Source organism: Tiliqua scincoides, chromosome 16 (assembly GCF_035046505.1).
Source record: "Tiliqua scincoides isolate rTilSci1 chromosome 16, rTilSci1.hap2, whole genome shotgun sequence".
Classification (NCBI taxonomy): Eukaryota; Metazoa; Chordata; class Lepidosauria; order Squamata; family Scincidae; genus Tiliqua; species Tiliqua scincoides.
Genome location: NC_089836.1, coordinates 1,785,867 through 1,808,673, shown reverse-complemented (window position 1 = coordinate 1,808,673; position 22,807 = coordinate 1,785,867). Strand labels below are relative to the sequence as shown.

At 53.1% G+C, this 22,807-nt stretch overlaps 2 protein-coding genes across 2 annotated transcripts; one reads left to right on the top strand and one right to left on the bottom strand.

The window, feature by feature from the left end:
- Positions 1-1,116: 1,116 nt before the first annotated feature.
- On the bottom strand, positions 1,117-4,074 carry TMEM250 (transmembrane protein 250). The gene is made up of 2 exons (XM_066610830.1): positions 3,937-4,074; positions 1,117-1,724 (listed from the first exon to the last, which is right to left on the bottom strand). Exons 1-2 carry the CDS (start codon positions 4,042-4,044, stop codon positions 1,170-1,172), a joined length of 663 nt encoding a protein of 220 aa, XP_066466927.1. The 5' UTR covers positions 4,045-4,074; the 3' UTR covers positions 1,117-1,169.
- Positions 4,075-12,413: 8,339 nt separating this feature from the next.
- On the top strand, positions 12,414-21,962 carry PLK1 (polo like kinase 1). The gene is made up of 10 exons (XM_066610658.1): positions 12,414-12,545; positions 13,900-14,068; positions 15,318-15,462; positions 16,645-16,738; positions 17,527-17,731; positions 18,307-18,456; positions 18,563-18,640; positions 19,777-19,931; positions 20,327-20,509; positions 21,365-21,962. Exons 1-10 carry the CDS (start codon positions 12,429-12,431, stop codon positions 21,569-21,571), a joined length of 1,503 nt encoding a protein of 500 aa, XP_066466755.1. The 5' UTR covers positions 12,414-12,428; the 3' UTR covers positions 21,572-21,962.
- Positions 21,963-22,807: the final 845 nt, after the last annotated feature.

Below are 22,807 nucleotides of genomic sequence, written 5' to 3'. Positions count from 1 at the left end.
TGTCTGTACCTCCGGCAATTGCTACCTGAAACCTTTCAGTCAGTGTAACCTTATTCTCTCTAATAAACTATCTTTTACAAGCCTGTGTTATTGTGTATTGGGAATAGGAGTTCAGAATCCAGCCTAGCCACTTGGTCAAGCTACTGAGGCTACAATCCCATTCACACTTTCCTGGGAGTAAGCCCCATTGACTACCATGGATCTTACTTCAGAGTAGACATGCCTAGGATTGGGTTCTAAGTAACCTACATTGTCTAGACCAGTGGTTCTCAAACTTCCTGGGAGATTTACTCCCAGGGGAAGTCTTGGGGGGGGGGGTAGCAAAGCGATTCCCAGATCACACCCCTGCAGGAGAGGCTATATTTTCACACACCATACATGCTCCCAGGGTCCAGGGGGTGTGGGGAGCCCAGCGCAGCACTTGCAGGGCTCTCCGTAGCTTGTAAACAGTGAAAGTTCCAAGCGTGACAAAACCAGGAATTCTACTTCTGGTTTAATCGCGCTTGGAACTTTCACTGTTTACAAGCCGGAGAGCCCCACAAGCGCTGCACTGGGCTCCCCGCACCCCCTGGACCCTGGGAGCATGCATGGTTTGTGAAAATATAGCCCCCCCTCCCCTGCTGGGGAGCGATCCTGGGGATCGCTTTGCTGCTTCCCCCCTGCCCCCGCCCCTTAAAGGGAACAGGGCAGCTTTACACAAGCTGGTGGGTTGCGATCCACCAGTTTGAGAACCACTGGTCTAGACTCTTGAGGGCTGGGTCCCAAAGCAGAGGGAGCCCAGAGACTGCAAGGGCTAGAGCAAAGCCCAGAAAGTCCCAGTTTCCCTGGACTGTGGCAGAGGCTAATGCAGGGTGGTGGCAGTTCTACCAAGATTGGCTTGTACTTCTAATTAGACAATGTCCTCTGGGCTGCTTAAAGCCAGTAAGTGGGGTCAAAGGAGGCAAAATACCCAGGAAGGGTCGGATGCCTGGGAGGGCTCAACTCCTGTTACCCTCATAGTGGATGATGCTGTATCACTTTCATCCACTTTCTTACTATAAACCAACCCCCATCCCTCAAGTTTCAACAGTGGCAAATGAGACATCTGAAAACAGAGAAACTCTCCTCATGCCGCAGTCACTGTCCCCCAGTGGTTGAAACCAGCCTGGGCCCACATGCACCTGCTTTATTTACATGTCCACAAAGACCATGAAGCACCAGCCCAGCCCCCCCACCAGCAGCATGGTGACGTGGATGCCATAGATGAGCAGTTCATTCAGGAGGCTGAAGTCCACCCGCCTTCTCCCCAGCAAGAGCAGGATGATGGAGAGTTTGTACTGGAAACGCAGAAAGACCCTAATGCTGAGGTACTGGAGGCAAAACAAGACTGACAGCGCCACCCACAGGATGGAGGTAAAGAGGCTGCAGCTGAAGTACAGCAGGAACCGGATGAAGCCATACATCCAGCGGGACTTCAGGTAGATGTCAAAGTTGTTGTACTTGGTACGCACCAAGTGTGTGGTCCTGACAGGCCCACAGGCCGAGTGCAGGCATGTTGTGTGGGGGCCATGGAAAGACCGGACCCGCCGCGGGATGGGGATGACAGGCATCAGGCAGCCCACCTTCTGCACAGTTGGAGAGCTGGGTGTGCAGGGAATGGACCAGACAACATCCATGAAGATGGGGGGGAAGGCCAGAGACCCAGAAGTGCAAATGCGGAACTGTCTTGCCAGGGTGGAAGTTGCCTGTGGAAATGAACAGAAGGAAAGCCAGTTTGAGAAAAGCCCCTAAGGGCAGGAACGTAGGCGGAGGACGACACAAGCAGGTTGGTCAGTTTCAAGCTGGACTCTAAGTGCAGAGGCATCTGAGTTTCAAGACTGAGCCCTAGACAACTGCCAAGCACAGAGTCTCACAGTCTTCTGCCATGTGGTAAAGTCAATTCCATCCATTGCTGTGGACTTGGACGGTTGCATTGACCTCCAAATACCCCCACACACGTTCAAGGCTGTCCCTGATCAAACTGGTCTAAACCCACTCTCTAAAATGTCCCAGGCCATGGCAAATGACCACTATATGCTGGAGTGCAACCACTGAAAGGAAAGCTATGGAAATCTAGGGAGGAGGAAGAGGGCAGGTACATAGTTCATCTATACCAGGGGTCTCTAAACGTTTTGGCTGAAGGGCCACAACAAACATCATGGCCCAAAAAAAAATTTAATATAAAATTTAAATAAGTACATTGGAGATGGAACTTAGACGAATGAATAAATGGGCTCAAATATTCAGGATTTCTCAAAACACCAATGCAGCCCAAAGCACACACTTAAATGGACCCTCATCACCCTCACACCACAAGTACAACTTCAGTTGTGTTTGGTCAACTGGGCCAGAGACTGTCGGGATCAGAGGCTGGTTGTGGGCTGGACAGAGGTTCACCATGGGCCGCATCTGGCCCCCGGACCAGGGTTTGGAGACCCCTGATTACACTCCTAGCAGCAGACAGTAAGCTAAAAACCGGCCATCTCCACCAAGTTCCTAGACGGTGCCTGAGGCCTGTGATGGCATTTCGGAATGCAATAAAATTTGCATGCTTGAAGGTACAGAAGGTCAACACGAAGTGTCAGATAGGCTGGATGGGAGAAAACAAGCACGTGCCCACAGAACCAGAAAGAGCCCCATGTAGCTGACAGGGAAAGGGGCAGCCAGGTACAGGGGGGCTGCTTCTCAAGGCCCACCTCAATAAGTGAAATTTTATCCTACACAGGTGTAAAGAAAATCCATCCACAGAACACCCTAATCGCTTAAAGCTGCACAGCGTCCTCTTTACCTGGTTGGTTTTTTCCTGCATTTCAACAAGTGGGGAGAAGCTGAGGGGGGTTCATGGTACGGCCCCCTGCCTGTTGAACGAGTGTTTTGGGGCTGAGGAAGCAGGTTCACTGTGCCTTGTCCACTATGGTGCTGGAGCACTGATTTTCAACCTTTTCCATCTCAGGGCACACTGACAAGGCACTAAAATGGTCAAGGCCACCACCAGGTTTTTGACAACTGAAGACCAAATCCTATCCAACTTTCCAGCCCTGGTGCAGCCTCTGCCAATGGGGTGTGTGCTGCATCCTGTGGTGGGAGGGTAGATATGGAGGTCTCCACCAGGTAAGGGAACATTTGTTCCCTTGCCTTGAGGCTGCAATGCAGCTGCACGGTGCTGGAAAGTTGGATAGGATTGGGCCCTGAGGCTGCAATCTATGCACACTTTCCTGAGAGTAAGCTCCATTGAAGACAACAGGACTTACTTCTGAGTAGACAAGCACAGGATTGGGCTGTGACAAGGCAAACCGTGCTGGCAGTGCGACTCACATCTCTCATTGGCCCTGTTAATAAATGACTTCCCCCCAAGTTCCTGTGGCACACCTGTGCACCACTCAGGGCACACCAGTGTGCCACGGCAGAGTGCTTGGAAATGACTGAGCTGGACGGTGGCACGGAAGCCAGGAAGCAGGAAAGGGGTGAGAGGAGGGGGGGCTCTGTGTGTGGCGGCAGTTGCAGCACTGCGAAGGAGCAGTTAAAGGGGTAGCTGGAAAACACGGTGGCTGGTGCATGAGAAGCAGTCCCTGCAGACCGTCTGCGAGTGTCTGCTGGAGCCAGCAGCGCCTGGCAGAGAAGGGGGCGGGAGGCCCGGAAGCCCCTCGCGACGCCTCCTCGCCCGTACAGGGAGGGGAGCGCCTGAAGCCCGACGGGGCTCTGCACTGCTGGGGGGCGGGCAGGAGGCTCGGCCTGCTCAGGAGGGCTCCAGGCGCGGGGCCCGCAGTGCCGCCACGGGCCGGCCGGGGGTTCGCAGAGGGCCCTCCAGGCAGTCTCGGAGGCCCTTCCGGGAGCGCTCCTGGTTTGGCACCCTGCCGAGGCCTGTCCGCGACCCGGAGCCGCGCCCGCCGCGCTCAGCCCCGCGTCCGAGGGACTCACCTGACGGCGGCGGGGCGGCTGAGGCCGGCCATGACGAGCAGGAGGCGCTGAGGGCGCCTCGGGTGCTCCTCCGTCTCCCCCCGCGCGAGCGCGGGGAGCTGACGTCATCACGCGGCGCCACCGCCGCCTCCCGGCCCCGCCTTCCCTGCGGAGCGCGAGCCGGGAAGCCGTTGCCTAGCGACGGGGAGGCGCACGCGCAGTGTGGACAGGCCCTTCAGCGCTGGCCGGGTGCCCGGGGAAGAGGGAGGAGGAGGGCCGAACCCTGTGAGGCCGCCCACCTGCAGCCCTGTACGGGCCCCGGCAGCATTCTGGAAGCGAACGTCTGGTGGAGGGGCGGGGTCGCGCTGGCGCCTTCCCTCAGTGGGCGGGGCCCCGAGTGAAGCGGGGGCTGGGTGAGGGGCGGAACCTCACCGGCTCCTCCCCTCGGTGGGCGGGGCCCCAAGGGAAGCGGAGGCTGGGTGATGTTAGGGGCGGGGCCTCACCGGCTCCTCCCCGCGGTGGGCGGGGCCGCCCAGGCTCCTCTCCTCATTGGGCGGTCCTGTGATAGCTCCTCCCCTGGCCTGGGCCTGCAAGCAGGCTCAGCAAGAACATCCGGGTCTTTTGCCTGCTCTGGTTGCAGGAGGGAGCGCCTTGCAGGCCTGCAACAGGCACAGGAAGAGCCCCAGCCTGTGGAACTCCTTGCCACATGATGTGGGGCTGACGTCTGAATGTCTGGATGCCTCTCAGAGGTGGATGGGACAGACCGAGGGAGGAAAGGCCATCGCAGGGGACAGACCATGATGCAGCCCTCTGGTTGTGGGCCCTAGGGGGCCGAGTGGGGCTCTAGCCTGACTCAGCAGGGCTCTTTTGATGCTAGACTTCAGGCCGCTGCTGCCTCTCCAGGGCTTTCCTCAGACACCTGCATTCATAAGGAAAAGCTCATTGCCCAGCGTGCCAGTGGTCTGTGGAACTCCTTGCCACTGGATGTGGTGATGGCGTCTGGCTTGGATGCCTTCAAAAGGTGATTGCACCAATTTTTGGAGGAAAGTTCATCACAGGTGACAGCCATGATGGGGATGTGCAACCTTCTGGTTTTACAAGTGGGCTGTTTCAAGGGAGTGACACCAGGATGCAGGCGCCTTGTTGTCCTGTGTGTTCCCAGACGCACCTGGTGGCTACTGTGGATACAGGAAGCTGGACTAGAGTAGCCTTTGGCCTGATCCAGCCAGCTCTTCTGAGGTGGGGGTGGGCTCCTACAGCAGGCCTGTGGGAATCCTACACATCCTAGGTCAGCCACGCTGGGGAGGGGGCCTGCTCAGATCCTGGGTCATGAAATCACAAACAGTGCATATGGAGGAAGTAGAGACAGAGAGACTGTGGGGACCCCACAGTCCCCAACTCCTTCCGAGAGACTCAGAAGTGGGACTCCGAGAGGTGGGAGCAACAGACCTCTCACTAAGGGCCCAATCCTATCCAATTTGCCAGTGCCAGTGCAGCTCTGCCATTGGGGCATGCACTGCATCCTGTGGTGGAGAGACAATCACAAAGGCCTCCTCAAGCTAAGGGAACATTTGCCCCCTCAGGTCTGCATTGTGGCTGCACCAGTGCTGGAAAGTTGGATAGGATTGGGTCCTAAGTAGGTGCAGGAAGTTTTTTGCCCTCTAAACACAAAGTGTGTTTTCTGGTTGTAGAAGTGAAGTATTTTGAAGCAACAATAGCAAAGCATCCTTTAGTAGGAGGGTTCAGTGGCTGTAGAGCACGGGTCTCCAAACCCCAGCCCGGGGGTCAGATGTAGCCCACGGTGAGCCTTTGTCTGGCTCATGGCCAGCCTCTGGCACAGTTGTCAAGCATAACCGGAGTTGTGCTTGTGGGGTGGGGGAATGGAGGTCCATTTAAGTGTGTGCTTTGGGCTGTGTTGGTGCTTGGAGAAATCCTGGACATTTCAGCCCATTCAGGGCCCTATCCTATCCAACTTTTCAGCACTGGTGCAGAGGCAATGCAGCCTGGAGGTAAGGGTGATCCCTTACCTTGAGGAGGTCTCTGTGAGTGCCTCTCTACCACAGGATGCAGAGCATGCCCCATTGGCACAGTTGCACTGGCACTGGAAAATTTGATAGGATTGGGCCCTCATTCATTCATCTAAGTTCCACCTCTAATGTATTTATTTAAATTTTATATTTAATTTTTTTTTCTGGCCCTCAACACTGGGCCAGATATTTGATGCAGCCCTTTGGCCAAAAAGTTTAGAGACCCCTGCTCTAGAGGCAAGTCTGGTACTTAGATGGCTCTCTGGTGAACTGGACATTTTTGGTCAACCAAGTTTAGTGCCCCTCCTGAGTGCCCTTTTCTCAGCGACTGGTTTGCTGGTCAAGTGCCACTGAGCAGAACCACTCCCTGCATGCTTTATGGGCTGTGTAAAAGACCACCTGTGTAAAAGACACCCCTTTGCTCATGACTGTCCTCTGCTGACATCTTGCCCCACTACTTGGGTGGGATTTAAGAGATCTGGGTTGAGAAGCTCCTTCACACCACCTACTAGCGAGTTGCTTCCCAAGCAGTGACAGGCCTGCTTGGCAGGCCATTGGCCTCTGTGGGCCTCAGAATGCCTTGAGGAAGCAACCAGAAGCTACTTCCAAGTTTGTATCTGCAACTTTTGGTTTACTTCCATAAACTGGAAGTCGCTTTCTGGATGCTTTCATGAGGCGTTTTGGGCCTGCGGAGGCCAATGAAGTGGTCGCAGGCCCAGCGCAACCAGAAAGCAGCTCCCAAAAATGCTTTGTGATGGAACACTGAGCATCAGGTCATGACCCACTGCAGAGGACAAGGTGGGTCATGGCAGGGAAAAGTTTGGGAACCACTTATATAAACAGAAGTTCAAAAAGCAATAGTGACAGCTACTGGAAGGGATACAGTGCTGGGATGAATAAGGACAGTTAGGGCACAATCCTATGCATATCTAATCAGAGGTCCTATTGTGTTCAATGGCACTTACTCCCAGGAAAGCATGGATAGGGTTGCAGTGTTGTGGCCCAATCCTATTCAACCTTCCAGCACTGATATAGCTGCAGCACAGCCTCAGGGTAAGGGAGTGTCATAAACTTAGGGGGGTTTGGGGTGCTCAGAGTTCTTGGTTCTCAAAACCCTAAAGCTGTCAAGGCCCCACTGCTTAGTAGTACTGCCACCACCCTGTATGTGCCAGTGCTTCAGTCCAGGGACACTGAGACCCTCTAGGCTTAACTCTATCCCTTGCAGGCACCGAACTCTTTCTCCAATTAAAGCTTCAGTACTCAAGTTACTAGACATCAATGAGCACTTGGTAGCTTGCTGAACGGCTAGGCAAGATTCTGAACCTTTGTCCCCAACAGGCAATGAAACAACTTAGTAAAAGAGATTTCAGTTTATTAAGTACATAAGGCAGCAAATGCTAGAGGCATAAACATCTAGGAAACATATCAGCAATAAAATAATAAAGCTAGCTGGCTATCTCTATTAGTCCCTCTCTCTCACCTGGGTCAGTTACTCTTGTAGATCTTTTAGTCCAGGCTACCTATGAGGCCAGGTGCCCATGTTGGACAATGGAGCTCCAAGCATGCAGGATGTTGCACCCAAAAACTCTGTCCAAGAAGGAACATGCACACCCCTTGGGGCACTTATTATTATACTTCTTATGCTAATAGTACTGAGGTGACTTCATACTTATTTAGACTGTCCAATCAGAAACTTTTGAGGACAGAATCTTCTTAAAGTTGGACTGGTTGCTAGCCCCTCATAGTTCTTTACCCCTCCCAACTGGAGATCCATAGCTGCATTCCATTCCGCTTGATCAGGCACCTCTCCATCTACTAAGGTGTTAAACATTCCAAGGGGTTGTAATTCTTGTTTATTTACTCACATTCTTGCATCTGGGAACTGCGAGCCACTTCTCCATTACTGACTTAGTTTGGTTCAGGCTCCACATGCTAACCCAGGCCTAACATGTACATATTCATGACAGGGAACAAACTTTTTTTTACCTTGAGTGCCCTCCGCTGCAGGATGCAGCACATGCCCCATTGGCACGGCTGCATCAGTGCTGGAAAGTTGGATAGGATTGGGCCCTTAGTCTCTGCCCTTCTCAGCATAAGAAAATTGACACAACTGCTTCTGAATCCAATTAGCAGTGGTTCTGGGACCAACAGGTTGTTTCAAAACTGCTTTCAGTCATTGTAAAATAGTAAAAGACCAAATCATTTTATTGAATGGAACAAAATATTCAGTTTCATCACACACTGGATACTTTGCTCCATGTTGATGTGAGTTGCTGTCCTGTCCCGTCCCCCCAGTTGTGCTTTTGAACTGAGCCTTGAGTTAATTTTACTAATGACACAACTCATATTCCAGTTGACTGAAAAGGGTTTGTGTTGACAAGGCTGAAGATTTGTAGCCAAACTGTCACCACCACAAGTATGACCCATTAGTACAAATCAAAGCAGCTGGGGAGAGATGTTGTCTCCACCGGTGTTCTGAGAAGACAAACATGCACATTTATTTGTCACTTGTTGCCATATAAATGGTAACTTGTACTCCTTTCAAAACTTTTAATAAATTGTATGTATCCCTGAAGATTTATAGCAGCAGCTAAAGAGCTCCAAATATTACTTTCAACATATTTGTCACTTGGGCAATAGAACAACAGAAACCTGTGGAGGAACTTGTGCTTTGAAATAAATTATAACTGTATGCATCTTAAAAGAGTTTATTTTGATCATTAATAGTTGGTGGGTCCCCCTCCTGTACAGAATTTAAAGTTAAATTATGCAAAATCAAAAGCAAACCTTATAATACTTAATCACACAGGCATAAAACTGTCAGGTCCAAATAAATTCTCTCAATTAAATCATCTCAGATTGTGATTGAATTTACTAATTTAATCAACAGGAAAATAACTTGGTCCCCAGGAAAGATCAGAAAGCAGCGAGCGAGCAAGCAGCCAACCACCTGGTTCCGCTCACTCCAGCAGGGAGGTTTGCAAACATTTTCAGCTTGCGACTCCCCTGATCCCTATGGCCATTGGTCACGGCTCCCCATTTATTTTCTTATTTGATTTATACTCCACCTTTCTCCCCAAAGGGCACCCAAGGCGGCTTACATAACCCCACTTCAATTACCTCCAAAATTGGGATGAAGGTGTTATAAAAGTAAAAAAAGAACTGTACTTTTAACAGTCTACTATGTATATGCTTTTACCAATAATAGTAAATGGGACTTAGTCATAGGTAAATGTAGGTAGGATTGCAGCCTAGTACTATTAAAAATGTTCCTGCTTGATGATGTCACTTCCAGTGGGTTCTGACAGATTCTCATTCAAAAAAGTGGGTCCCTGTGCTAAACGTTTGAGAACCACTGACGTAGGCAAAGAAATAACACTATCATGTCAAAACAATACATTTTCTTGGTGATAGGATCAAAACAAAACTGGATTCCATCCAGTTAGTTCAACTTTCCTGGGATCCTTTCTAGTTTATCCATTCTTCTTAATACTAATCTAATATTTAATTCCCCACTTATAACCCCTCACCCTTGTCACACTGGGCACCTTTACAGTACAGCCAGGTGAGGCGTTCAGGCTGGGATTGTCGCTCTTTAATGGGGATTCGCATGAGATTGTCAGCTATATGTGGTCCTCCATTATTTCCCCTGAACTTAAGTAGCATTCACAGAGAACAGCCTTTAAAGCCATTTCTGCCCAATGTTGCACATACACAACAGGAATCAAATGTGTACACCTGTGTTTCTCAAACTGTGGGTCGGGACCCACTCGGTGAGTCGTGAGCCAATTTCAGGTGGGTTCCCATTCATTTCAATATTTTATTTTTAATATATTAGACTTGATGCTACCATGGTATGTGACTGCATCTGCGGAAATATTACAGACTTGTACTTTTAACAAGCTACTATGTATATTATTTTAACAATGATAGTCAATGAAACTTACTCCTGAGTAAGTGAGTAGGAATGCAGTCTAGGATTGTGAAAAATTTTCCTACTTGATGATGTCACTTCTGGCCATGACATCACTTCCCAATGATGGGTCCCAATAGATTCTCATTCTAAAAAGTGAGTCCTGGTGCAAAATGTGTGAGAACCACTGTTTATTGTAGTTGATTATGTTTTGCAGCACTTACTTTCTTCTTTGTTGCTCTGAGACTGTAATATCGATTGGATTTAATTTGCTTGGGAATCCCTCAGGGTCCCATGTTTTCAAAGGTGAAAAGGGGTGAGAAGTTCAGAAGGCAAAACAGCCATGGGGGGGGATCTTGCAGGCCCCAAAAGGTTACCCACCCAGGCTGCCCTCCTTCATGGAAGGGGGAAATGCCAAACGTGTCGGTTTTAGCGCAGAGTCCAGTCCGATCAGCGGACTCCAAGGCATGTCTACTCAGAAGTAAGCATCTCTCAGACTAAAGGCACATTCCTAACCAACTTTCCAGCACTGAAGTAAGAGCAATGTAGCTCCAGGGTAAGGGAACAAATATTCCCTTACCTTGAGGAGGCCTCTGTGACTGCCCCCTCCCCAACTGGAAGATGCAGTACATGCTGGCACAGCTATGGAAAAGCTGTTTAGTGTGGAAAAGCTGGAAAAGTGTGGAAAAGCTAAGGGCACAAGCCTAACAAGGTCTACTCAGAAGTAAGTCCTATTTTGTTCAATGGGGCTATTTTGTTCTCAGGAAAGTGTGGTTAGGATTGCAGCCTAAGTGTAACCTGTTTACCTTTGCTCCCTCCACCGATTTTTTCACATTTCACATTTTCATACCATCCTTCCTCCAAAGGAGCTCAGGGTGGTGTTCATGCTTCCTCCTCACAACCAGCCTGTGAGAGAGGTGAGGCAGAGAGACAGAGAAAGTGGCTGTCCCACCATCACCCAGGGAGCTTCCTGGCTGAGTGGGGGATTTGAACCTAGATCTTCCAGGTCTAGCTCCTGAACTACAACACCATCATAGCTCTCAAAGAAAGTTGAGTAGAGCTTTCTTGCCTGGCTTCTGTCCTTGTCCTCACAACAATCCTGTAAGATAGGTGAGGCTGAGAGGAAGCGACTGGCCCAAGGTCACCCAGGTGGCTTCATGGCTGAGCAGGGATTTGAACCTGGATCATTATATTATTATTATTATTATTATTATTATTCATAATAATAATACAGGTATTTCTATACTGCCTTTCTTGGTCAGATTTCTCCTTAGACTTTATTCAAGGCGGTTTACATAGGCAGGCAATCTAAATCCCGGTAGGGATTTTTACAATTTGAAAGAAGGTTTCTATCTTTCAAGAAACCACAACATTCAGATGTTTCTTTCTTGATCTGGTCGCACATTCTGGCCTCCATCCTCCCACGCTCAGAGCAGATGGAACAGCTCGGCTCCCCACTGGAACAGACCAAAGGCCTATCAACCCCAATTTAGGATGCAATCCTATCCAATTTTCCAGCGCTGGTGCAGTTGTGCCAGTGGGGTGTGTGCTGCATCCTGTGGTGGAGGGGCAATCAGTGGGGCCTTCTTAAGGTATGGGAATACATGTTCCCTTACCAGGGGCTGCATTGTGGCTACACTGGAGCTGGATATTTGGATAGGATTGGGCCCTCACTGATCTCATGCTGGCCCACCAGGGAACACACTGCATCCTGGTGCCCTCCCTTGCACCTGGCACCTCCTAAAATCAGGAGGTTGCACATCCCCATCATAGCTTGTAACCTGTGATGGGCTTTTCCTCCATCAATTTGTCCAGCTCCCTTTTAAAGGCCTCCAAGCCAGGCGCCTTCACCACATCCTGTGGCAAGGAGTTCCACCGGCCAATGACATGCTGGCAAAGAGACCTTTCCTTCGGTCTGTCCCAGCTCCCCCGACACTCACTCCGAGTGGCTGCAGGCGGTCTTGGGGGTCTAACTCCCGACCCCTCTCGCTCCCAGAAGCGCCCCACCGGCTCCAGGGGGCAGGACAGCGGCCAGCAGCTCGCGCAGGGCTTGAGCCGGTGCCGGCCAGGGCTGCTCCGAAGCAGGTCCCGCTGGCAGGGAGGCTGCGGCCGCTGTGGGCGGGCGGGGGTCCCGTCGGTGGCGGAGCACCCCTTCGGAGCCGCTCCGGTAGGGGCGCACAGAGCTCCGCCTCCGGCTCCGCCCGCTCCCGTGCTGCCTCTCGGGGGGCGGTTCGGGGCGGGCCGCGTTCGAACGGCGGCCAATGGGCGCGCGGCTCCGGCTTTGAAACCGTCGGGCGGCCGCGGGCGCAGCGGTCGGAGCGATGAGCGGGGCCGGCAGGGCTGCGGCGGCGGAGACGGGCCGCGGGCGGCCGCGGGAGGGCGAGGCGGCGCCCCCGGAGACGGTGCTGGACCCCCGCAGCGGGCGGCGCTACCGGCGCGGGCGCTTCCTGGGCCGCGGCGGCTTCGCCAAGTGCTACGAGCTGCTGGAGGCGGGCGAGGCGGGCGGCGGCGCGGTGTTCGCGGGCAAGCTGGTGCCGAAGGCGCTGCTGCAGCGCGCGCCGCAGAAGGAGAAGATGGTCTCGGAGATCGCGCTGCACCGCGGCCTGGCGCACCGCCACGTGGTCGCCTTCCACGGCTTCTTCGAGGACGCGCACTTCGTCTTCATCCTGCTCGAGCTCTGTCGCCGCCGGGTACGTCCCGCTGCAGCCGCGCCTCTGGGCGTGTGCAGAGCGCCCTCCGCAGGGGTCTGCCCGGGAGGGAGCCCCCGATCGCTCTCTGGTCCAGCGACGGCGCCTCTGGGCGTGTGCGGAGCGCCCTCCGCCGGGTGTCCCCCGACCCTGCGCGCGTCTGCCCGGAAGGGAGTCCCGCTGCAGCCTCCAGGCCTCCCTGGGAGCAGGTCCCGCTGAAGCCTTCGGGGGACGTGCGCAGGACCGGGCCGTTAGTCCGAGCGGACAGCAGGGGCAGGATCTGCACGTGCTCCGGGCCTTCTCGGAGCTGCCCTGCTCGGGCTGTGGGTCGGGAGTTAAGGAGCATGTGGGTCCTGTAGGGAGTGGCGGCGGGGGAGGAGCCTGAGCGAGTGGGGAAGGGGCTCCTGATCTAGGGTGGTGCTTCCTTCTGCTGGCTGTGGGGCTCAGCAGCCCACCTCCAGGGTCCCCAGACACAGAAACCGGCGGATCCAGGCAGTGCTTCCCAAACGCTGAGCTGTGGCTGCCCAGGGAGCTCTGAAAACCAGCCAGGGGCCTCGTGGAATCCTTGCAAAAACCCTACATTGTGTAGGGTTGCCTTACACCAGGGGTGCCCAAACCCCCAATCTGGCCCACGGGGAGCCCCCAGTCTCCAATGAGCCTCTGGCCATCCAGAGACTTTCTGGAGCTCATGCTGGCAACTGCTCTCAGTGTAGGGCAACTGGTTAAGCTCCACTGCTTGCTGTTTCACATCTGTGATGTGGCAGTGATGGAAAGGCCAGACTTGCTTTGTGCAAGGCCTCAGTTTGGACACCCCTGCCCTACACAATTCATAGGATTGTAGTCCCGAAGACGAGCCCTGGTCAAGCCTGCCTGGCTCACTGGCTGAGTTCTGGTAATGTCTGCAAACAGTGAAGCTGATGGGGGGCATGTCAGCAGTAGGGTTTTGGCAGCAGTGCCACTTTTCTCAAGGAAAACCAAAGGTCACAAGGGGGTGGGGAGGGGATCTGTGGGGCTGTACTGGCAGAAGCCAAGGGCTAGAAGCCTCCTCCCTGCTCAGGTGTCTTAGGATGATTGAACCTATCATCAAGTAAGTGGGGGTGGCACTGCTGGGGTGTGGATGACATTCAGAATTAAACTACACTACCAGTAGCTGTCAAGGCTCCCGTTCTCTTCTAGGGAAATCTGGCCTGTTCAGAAACTGGCTCTGAAGTTACGGACTCTGCTATGAATTGGCAGGCCCTGGTAGGGGGGGCTGAGGGGTACAGGGTAGTGTCAGGGAGTTGGTACTGTTTGCCTCCTGGTACTTGGTCTCCCTCTCCTCACCAGGGTTGTGCCCTCCTTTTCCTCCCCTGCCCAGTCCCTGCTGGAGCTGCACAAGCGCCGGAAAGCACTCACGGAGCCCGAGGCCCGCTACTACTTGAGACAGATCATTCTGGGCTGCCAGTACCTGCACAGCAACCGCGTCATCCATCGAGACCTCAAGCTGGGCAATCTCTTCCTCAATGATGACATGGAGGTGAAGATAGGTGAGGAGGAGGAGAAGTTGGAGGATCAAGTGTCTCCCGTCTGCTTTGCTGGCTGGGCCCTCTGACCCGTCTGGAAGGTCCCTGAGGAGTGAGGTGTGGGGAGGGCTGGGGAAGTCCATGGGTTCTTGCCTGGAAGGCCAGCTCTCAACTTGCCTTCATCCCAGCAACTGCATGGCTCCTAGCCTTGGAGGAAGGAATCTTGGAGTCCTTCCTGAATTTTGTGACCTGTGCCTTTCTGGGCTCTTGCAAGGAGGCCAGGACTGTGCACTACAAGAAAGACATAAGCAGGCTGAGAAACCAAAATGCTTCCTGGGATAGGAGAGAACTCGTCTTTCCAGCCGCTTGCATTCTGTGCTTTGGGAACCAGTGCTATGCTTGCAGAGGGTTTGTGGGTCTTGGCCTGGCTACCTCTCCCTGAGATCCTTCCAAGTCGGAGGTCTCCAAAGCACAGGCTTCATCTGGCTCACCCACACATTTTGACTGCCTACTGAGCCCAGGGGGTGGTGATTATGTGTGTGCTCCCCCTTCTCAGCCTGTTGCCACACTCTGCCTGCCTTCTGTTGGCTGAAGTAGCTGCTTGACTGGGTTGCTGCTGCTGAGAGCCAGAGTGAAGACCAAGAAGCAGCAACCCTCCCCCCCACCGTGCTGCAAATATTATAAAACTTTTCGCAAATATGTCTTCTCTTTTATGAAAATTCTTAGTTATCAGAGTTTGGACCTCAGTATCTGCAGAGGATCCATTCCTGGACCCCCCAATGGATTCTGAGATGCTGCATCTCAAAAGGCACTCCTAGTTTTTTGCAGACAACCTCCTTGCATCACATAACACTGGAGGTCAGAGGACATGATTGGAAAGCACTTGCAGTCATGTCCGAGGTCCTCCAGGCCCTCCAGATGCGGGTTCAGAACCTCATGGGGTCAAATCCATGGATAAGGAGGACCTATTGTAGATACATTTTGTACATGGTTTCTGTAACTGAACCTTTCCAGTCACTAACCAATGGTGGGACCCTGTCAGCTGAAAGTTGTCCTGTTCTAGGTGGAGATGCTGAATGGTGGTGGTGGTGGGGAGTAATGGGAGGCATTTGGCACGTGTAATCCATCCTCTGTCTGCCTGGGGCCTGGTGGGAGATCCTATTAGGATAGGTCCTCTGACCCTTTTGCACACGCAGGAAATCCCACTGAAGTGAGTTTGGGATCTTACTCAGCTGAAGTCTTGACTGGGGCCACGTCTGTGTTTTTGATCCAGGTGACTTTGGCTTGGCCACAAAGGTGGAATACGACGGTGAGCGGAAGAAGACCCTCTGTGGGACTCCCAACTACATCGCCCCGGAGGTGCTGGACAAGAAGGGCCACAGCTTCGAGGTGGACATCTGGTCCATCGGCTGCATCATGTATGTCTGACTGGTACCCTGGGGGTGGGTGGGCTGGTTAAGGCCTCCCACACTTGAATGTTAATATTGACTCCAAGGAGGAAAGGAGATAATTTGGTGATGCTTTTTGTAGAATAATTTTTTTCATGGGTTGGTCTTTAAACTTGGTGGTCCTCCCCTACACCAAAAATGGTGATGCAAGGCAATAGTGGTCCCCCCCACCCTGTGCCCAAGGGCAATGGCTCTCCCCCTGCATGCAAATCCACCCCCCTCCACTTACCTGGAGCACACGGAGCCTTGTGTGACTCCAGGTCGTGTCGGGAGAAGCCTCCTAAAGCTTTCCCGATGCTTTAAACCAGGGGTGCTCAATAGGTGGATCGCGATCTACCGGTAGATTGCGAGGCAAAATGAGTAGATGGAGGAGCCCTGTCTCTCCAAACTGTTAATATGTCAGTTTCATCTAGTGACTAGACGAAACTGACATATTTAGCTGACACTAAACTGACACTGAAACCGACACTTTAGCTGCTCTTCAGGCATGCAGCAACAAAACTGACGAAACTGACCAGACTCCAGCAGGGGCTCCATACATTAAAGGGGGTGTCTGTCAGACGCTTCCTTCCCCCCTGGTAGATCTCCGGGCCTTGCTGGGTTTCAAAGTAGCTCTCGAGCCAAAAAAGTGTGAGCACCCCTGCTTTAAACTGCTTCTGGCAAACAGGGAGGCTTTGGTGCTATCCTGGAGGTGGGCAGGGCTCCACGCTGGGGCATTTGCCCCATCAGTTGATTGACAGGTCCAACACTGATGAGAGGAATCTCAACAAGCTTTCTGGAATGCTGTTTGCTAGGGTCTGAGAGCCTGCCGGAGCTCTCCCTTGTCCTTGCGCGCCACTCTATAGTAGCAAGCTCAGGCGAGTCCTGGGGTGAGGGCAGCCATATATGTTTGGTGGACAGATGCACTCTGGAGGGGGAGGAGGTTGATCCTGGCAGAGGGATATGGTCTGTCTTCCCCTCCAGGCATTGAGAGAGGAGCCAGGTGTCCTCTTTGGCCATCTCTGAATAAGTGTTAGTACAGGCATCAACCAACTTTGCAGAGTGTCCCTTCCTGCAACTTCCTACTTTGGGTGAGCAGCAAGCCCCCTTGTGCCTTGCTCTTACCTGTATCCAGGTATGCAACAGGTCTCCATCTCTGGTCTCTCCACACAGGTACACCCTTCTGGTGGGAAAGCCACCTTTTGAGACCGCCTCTCTAAGCCAGACATACAGACGCATCAAGAACAATGAATACACCATTCCGTCGGTATGGCACAGGCTCTTTGGGTTTTAAAATGGGGGCCCCTGACTCCTGAAAGGGGCTTAGATGGTGTTCCAGATCACCGTCTCCCATTATTGTGTTGGAACGTTTACATTTCTCACCTACCTCACTTTGAAGGCCTTCGGGGGTTGAGGTGAGAGCAAGAAAAGTTATTTGATGAGCATGAGACTAGAACTAGTGTCATCCTGGCCCTAAAAAGCTGTGTTCCATTTCCAGCAAGGACTGACAACTGCCCTTGTGCCCAAAGCCCTTAGGAAGTGGTTGCCAGTCAGTACATGCACCTCTGGGCTATAGGGACCAATGGTCTGACTCTGTATGGAAGGCAGTTCAGAGGACCATCCTGTTCAGGATTAAACACCAAAAACACCATTTGCCCCCTCTGAACTCGTAGGAGGGAGAGTCCAGGATGGAGGGTCTCAGTGGCCTTAAGCACGGTGGCTGGCTTTGTGGGGCTCTAGAAGCACTTTGTGTTGGTGGGCATGTTGTGTAGGACTTACACTCTGCTTCCAGAAATGTTTAGAGAACTAACATGGGGAGAGGTGCCTTTTATGTGCCTTTTATTTCCAGTGCCCCATTTGCAGGCCATTGTAAGAAAGCATAGCAAGATGGGGATGCCGTGGGGTGCTGGCAGCCCCAATGAAGGAAGAGTTTCAGAGGGCGAACTGCCTTGGGGTGGTCCAGGGAGTCGCTGGGCTGGGGGCCTCTCATCATGTGGGGTTGGCTGCCTCCTGGTTTACCTCCTGCCAACTCTGTTTGCTCCTCCCTCTTCTCAGCACATCAACCCTGTGGCTGCCAACCTCATCCAGAAGATGCTTCGACCTGACCCGGCTACCCGCCCGACTGTTGATGAGCTGCTAGAAGACGAGTTCTTCACCACAGGCTACATCCCCTCACGGCTGCCCACTAGCTGCCTCACAGTCCCACCTCGGTTCTCTCTGGCTCCCAGTGGGAGGAAACCCCTCGCTGTGGTAAACAAGGGTGAGTGGCTATGGGGTCCTGCAGCAGCCAGCCTGGAGAGGGAGGGGAACTGGAATCTGTAGGGGAGGGGCTTTGGAAGGGGGCCAAGGGATCATGCAGCCTGCGCCACCAGAGTGGCTTGCCCAGGGCAGATGGGGCTGTTGGCTTGCAGAGCCTGAGGGCCCAATCCTGTCTAACTTTCCAGTGCTGCTGCAGCTGTGCTAATGGGGGCTTGCAGTGCAGGGGCAGCCACTGAGGCCTCCTCAAGGTAAGAGGATGTTTGTTCCCTTCCTCGGGCTGCATCTGTGCTGGAAAGTTGGATAGGATCGAGCCCTTAGTTGCAATAAGACTTCATCACACGCAGAAAGGTGCAGGCTCTCTGTTGGGAGAGCTCTCCAAGTGGGGCACTGGCAGGGGGGCTGGGATCTGTCTGTTGGCTTGAAGCAGCCGGGAGCAGGACAGGAGGCTTGTTGGAAGCCTTGGGGGAGGTCTCTCCTTGGGGGACTGCTCTGCTGCCTGAGGAATGGCTTGGGCTGAGTGACAGGCAAAGGGGTGTCTCTAGTGCCTGATCTGGGGTCTCCTCACTCATATCTCAGGCCCAGAGAATGCTGCGCCTGAGAAGGCACCTGAAAAGGGGACAGAAGTGGTGCTCCAAGAGCCTGTGGACAGTTACTTGACCAACCTGCTGCAGCAACTTACCTTAGTCAATGCCTCCATGCCCTCAGAAAGGGTCCCAGTGAGACAAGGTGAGTCTCTGGGAGAGGGTGGTGGTGGTACTGGGTCCCAATTCTGAGCCGGCCTACCTGCATTTTTTTCTCCGTTCAGTCCCCTCATTCTCTCTCTTTTTTCCAGAGGAGGCTGAAGACCCAGCCTGCATCCCGATCTTCTGGGTTAGCAAATGGGTGGACTACTCGGACAAGTATGGCTTGGGTGAGTAGTGCCTGGTTTGTTGACCTGGACCAGCCCTTTGGCAAGTTTTGGGTGCCACCTGGGCAGGGCCTTAGTAGCAAGTTAGAGGACCTTCTTTCGAATATTGTCTGCTCCTCTGTGAAAAGAAAAAAGGCATTTCAGTGAGCAAAGGCTCTTTTCTAAGCCAGTCTGTTTGCAAGCAGCCACCTCAGCAAAAGGGGGGGGTGTGTGTGGTGGCTTTTTTTTTCTTGGGGCTCTACTAAATGCTAGACCTGGATGCCTTGCTAAGTGATATTCTTAGGAGTGCAACCTTGGGTTACGCTCAAGCAAGGATAGCCCTGATGGATTTGGATGATGCCAAGTTCTGCCTTCCTCTAACTCTTCAATCCAATGTGGAGGTCTTGGAACATCCAATGTGGAGACTGGCTGAGGTGCCAGCCTGCTGCTCAGAAGCAGGTGCCCCTTCCTGATCTGCCTACTCACCTCTACAGTTCCTTCTCAGCACCTTAGCTAGAGAAGGGGGAGAGATGGAGCAAAGGGAGGGAACACCCCAAAGTCTCTCCCTCTGATTTTTCACCATCCACTGTGTTCTCTTCTGCTTCCAGGGGTGGGAGAGGAACAGAGGCTGGCACCTCACCAAAGCTCATTTGGCACCTTGCCTCAGACTCCAGTGGGTCTTGGGCTGGTCCTGGCTTGAAGATGGCATTCATGTTTTGTCCCAGGTCGAGTCCTTGCCGTATCCGCTTGAGGAACTGGGAAGCCTCTGTCTGACACCCTGTCATGTCAACTGAATGGGCATGAATAGGCAGAGGCCCCATTTTGTTACCCTTTCCCTGTGTTCCTAAATGATCTGAGTTGGAAGCCCCCCCTTCTTACCTGTCGGAGGTGCAACACACGTGGCAGCTGCTGCCACCTCCTCACTGTGACTGGTCGGTTTTGTGTCGGGGCTCCCCAATACAGCAGGTTCTTGAGGTGCTGTTAGGAAGAGGGAATGGCCAAGGCTGCCAACAGCAGCCATTTTGTAAAACGGATTCCAGCACCTTGCAAAAATGGCCCCTGTGATGGAGGGGAGTGTGCGCAAGACCTCCCTGCTTGAACCAGCAGTGTGGCTGAGAAGTGGATCAGTTTATGTCATCTGCTTCCACCTCTTGCCACAGGGTACCAGCTGTGTGACAACAGCATGGGGGTCCTCTTCAATGACTCGACCCGCCTCATCATGTATAGCGACAGGGACAGCCTGCAGTACATCGCACGCGACAGTGCGGAGTCCTACTTCAGCATCCAGTCGTACCCGGTCGAGTACACCAAGAAGGTGGGTGCCTCCCAAGACATGACTTGTGCAGTGGGAGAAGGGCAGGGTCAGAGTGACTGTCCCCTCATTCAGAACTACAGCCAGAGATGCAGGAACTTCCAGGGGGGCTGGAGTGTTCTGGGCAAATGGAGTTCTGCTGTGGCCATTCAAGAAGGAGCCGTGATATTGAGGTGGTCAGGCTGAGCCATGGGGTGTGGCAATCCTTGCAAGCAAATCAGGACTGGGGTGGTCCCATCAGTAGGGTCAGGTCTGGTCTGGCCCTCCAGTCAGGTCAGGTGTGCCCAAGAACGGAGCCTTGCAGGGTCTCCCCTGGGAGTGGCTTTGGGGCCTGCCTGTGCTCGGCGGCTGGCCCTGGTTGCACTGGCAGCCTGTGTCTGTTCCCTGCCTCCCTGCAGGTCACACTGCTGGAATACTTCTGCCAGTATATGAGCGAGCACCTACTGAAGGCTGGAGCCAACATCACCCCCCGGGAGGGGGACGAGCTGACGCGCCTCCCCTACCTGCGCACCTGGTTCCGCACGCGCAGTGCCATCGTCCTGCACCTGAGCAATGGCACTGTGCAAATCAACTTTTTCCGGGTGAGGTGATGGAAAGAGGCTGTCCCTGTGGGTAGGCTTTGGAGCTGGGAGGAAGGGAGGGGGCCCTGTGGCAGGAACACGTGACTTGCAGGCTTGGGTGTGAAATCGCCAGCAGTATTTCTTGCTGAAGGTGTTTTGCTGGCAGGGCAGACAAGCTTGCTCCTGGCAGGGCCTTGGAGGACCACAGCTGGGCTGGATGGACTCAGGATGGGTCACAAGAGAAGATAGGGCCGCCCAAACATCAGTCTCCTGCTGCCTGTTCCTTGGATTTGTCAGAACCCAAATGATGGGAGTACCATAGGCCTCTCCCCAATGCAGCGTGAACAGATGACACTTGCTGTCTCTCAGAACTGTTTGCCTCTTCCCGGAATGGCATTTGGGCCAGTTAATGCTGACAGAGAACTCGTTCCCACCAGCAGGGGACTCACCAGACCCCCTCAATATTGATGGCAGCAATTTGTCACTATGGGGAACAGGGGCTGTCCTGGGGGGGTTACTCTGCAGGGCTTTGCCCAGCAATTCCAGGAATCTGGAACCAGCCAGATCCCACGCATGGCAGAGTGGAGCAGGTGAAGGCAGGCTGTGCTGCAAAACCCCTACTGAGAATTCTGGGGCTGTCTTACCTGCGTGGCAGAAAGACAGGGCTGGGGAGGTCCAGAGAATATCCCTAGTTGCTACAGAAAGATCTGAAGACTGCTAAGCACTTCATGGGCTAGCTACTGAGTTCTGTGGCTTTCTCCAGGAATGCTTAAAACTGGCTTTGGCGTTTCTGCCCCTCTCTGAAGCCAAAGGTGGGTGCGTTTTGACTAAAAGTGTGGCTCTTTTCTCTCATTCTTCCATCCCCTCTGGCTCCAGGACCACACCAAAGTCATCCTCTGCCCCTTGATGGCTGCTGTCACGTACATCAACGAGAAGCGGGAGTTCCGCACCTATAAGCTGGCGCTGATTGAAGAGTTTGGCTGCTGCCGAGCCTTGGCCAGATGCCTGAACTATGCTGGCACCATGGTAGAGAAGCTGCTCAGTGCCAAGTCGGGGGACGTGGGCATAAAGCCGCCTGCCTAGGAGCAACCTCTGGAGGAGGACTTTCTATTTTGGTGCTCAAGGACTGCTGGGAGCTCTGACCTCACGCTCCAACCAGGCGAGGACTGTCTTCGACTGGCCAGGTCCTGGAGTGTCTTCCAGCCAGGGCCTTTTTATGCCCCTTGAGAACGCTTTGACTCTTTTTAAGGGATTTCTTTTTCTCCTGTTTTTGGGGGAGGATAAAACTCCCCTTGTTCCCTCCTAACCCCCCATGTTTGGGATGGGCCTGGGGTACATCCTCCCAGTTACATGACCTGGGGTCTGCATGGGATGTGGTCCAGCCTCCTTTCCCCCCCTGTGGCTAACGGTCTACAGTGTTTGTTTTCACCTGTCTTGTTTTAGTCTAAGCACCCAAACTTGTTAATATTGAAAGTTATCTACTCTTAATAAACTCACTTTTGCAATTTCTGCTGGTGAATAGAGAAGATTCTCTGGGGGCTATTGGCACAGGTGGAGGGAGGCACCTTTACTGTGTTTTTGGCCTTATGTTGGATCTTGACGTGGCAGGCAATCTCTTCATGCAGCCGTCTCCCATCCCAACCTATAGCATGCTAGGCCTGCAAACGGCCTGCTCTGGTCAGCCCCTGCCTGGCACTAGCTACTGAAGGGAGCAGCTGTCCCTGTCCAACTGGGATAGTTCTGCTGTGTACACACAGAGGTGATGCAAGACTGGGGTATGCCCCCCTCCTCATTGAGCCAAAGGTTCCTCTTACCACAACTGGAGCCTTAACTCCCAGCTCAGCTCTTGCCAAGGGGTGTGTTGTGTGTGATGGAGCAGCAGTGTTGGTATTCTTGGACCTGGAAGAATCTAGAAGGGGATGACTCTTTTATGCCCCCCCCAAATTCAGGAGGCAGTGGGTTACCTCAAGTAGCAGAGGCCAGACTTTTGTATACTTAAATTGGTCAAGAAACACAAGTCTAGTAAGAAGAGGAAGGGGTTAAACGTTTGCAGTCTATGCAGCAGCAAACATTTTCTCCTGCACTTCTAATGTGTATTCATAATTGTGTTGGGATCTTATCTTAAATAAAACATACTTTTGGGGGGGGGGTAGAGAAAATTGGAAAGAAGAAAGGACTAAGTAGCTGAAAAGGAGAGCTTAAGTGTACCTAACAAGAACTTGTGATTAGTTCTGCAGCCAGTATCCCCCTTAAGCTGGGTCAGTAATCCAGGCTCTGGAGCTAGCTGTGAGGCACCACTGCAGGGGTAGCAGGTGCAGA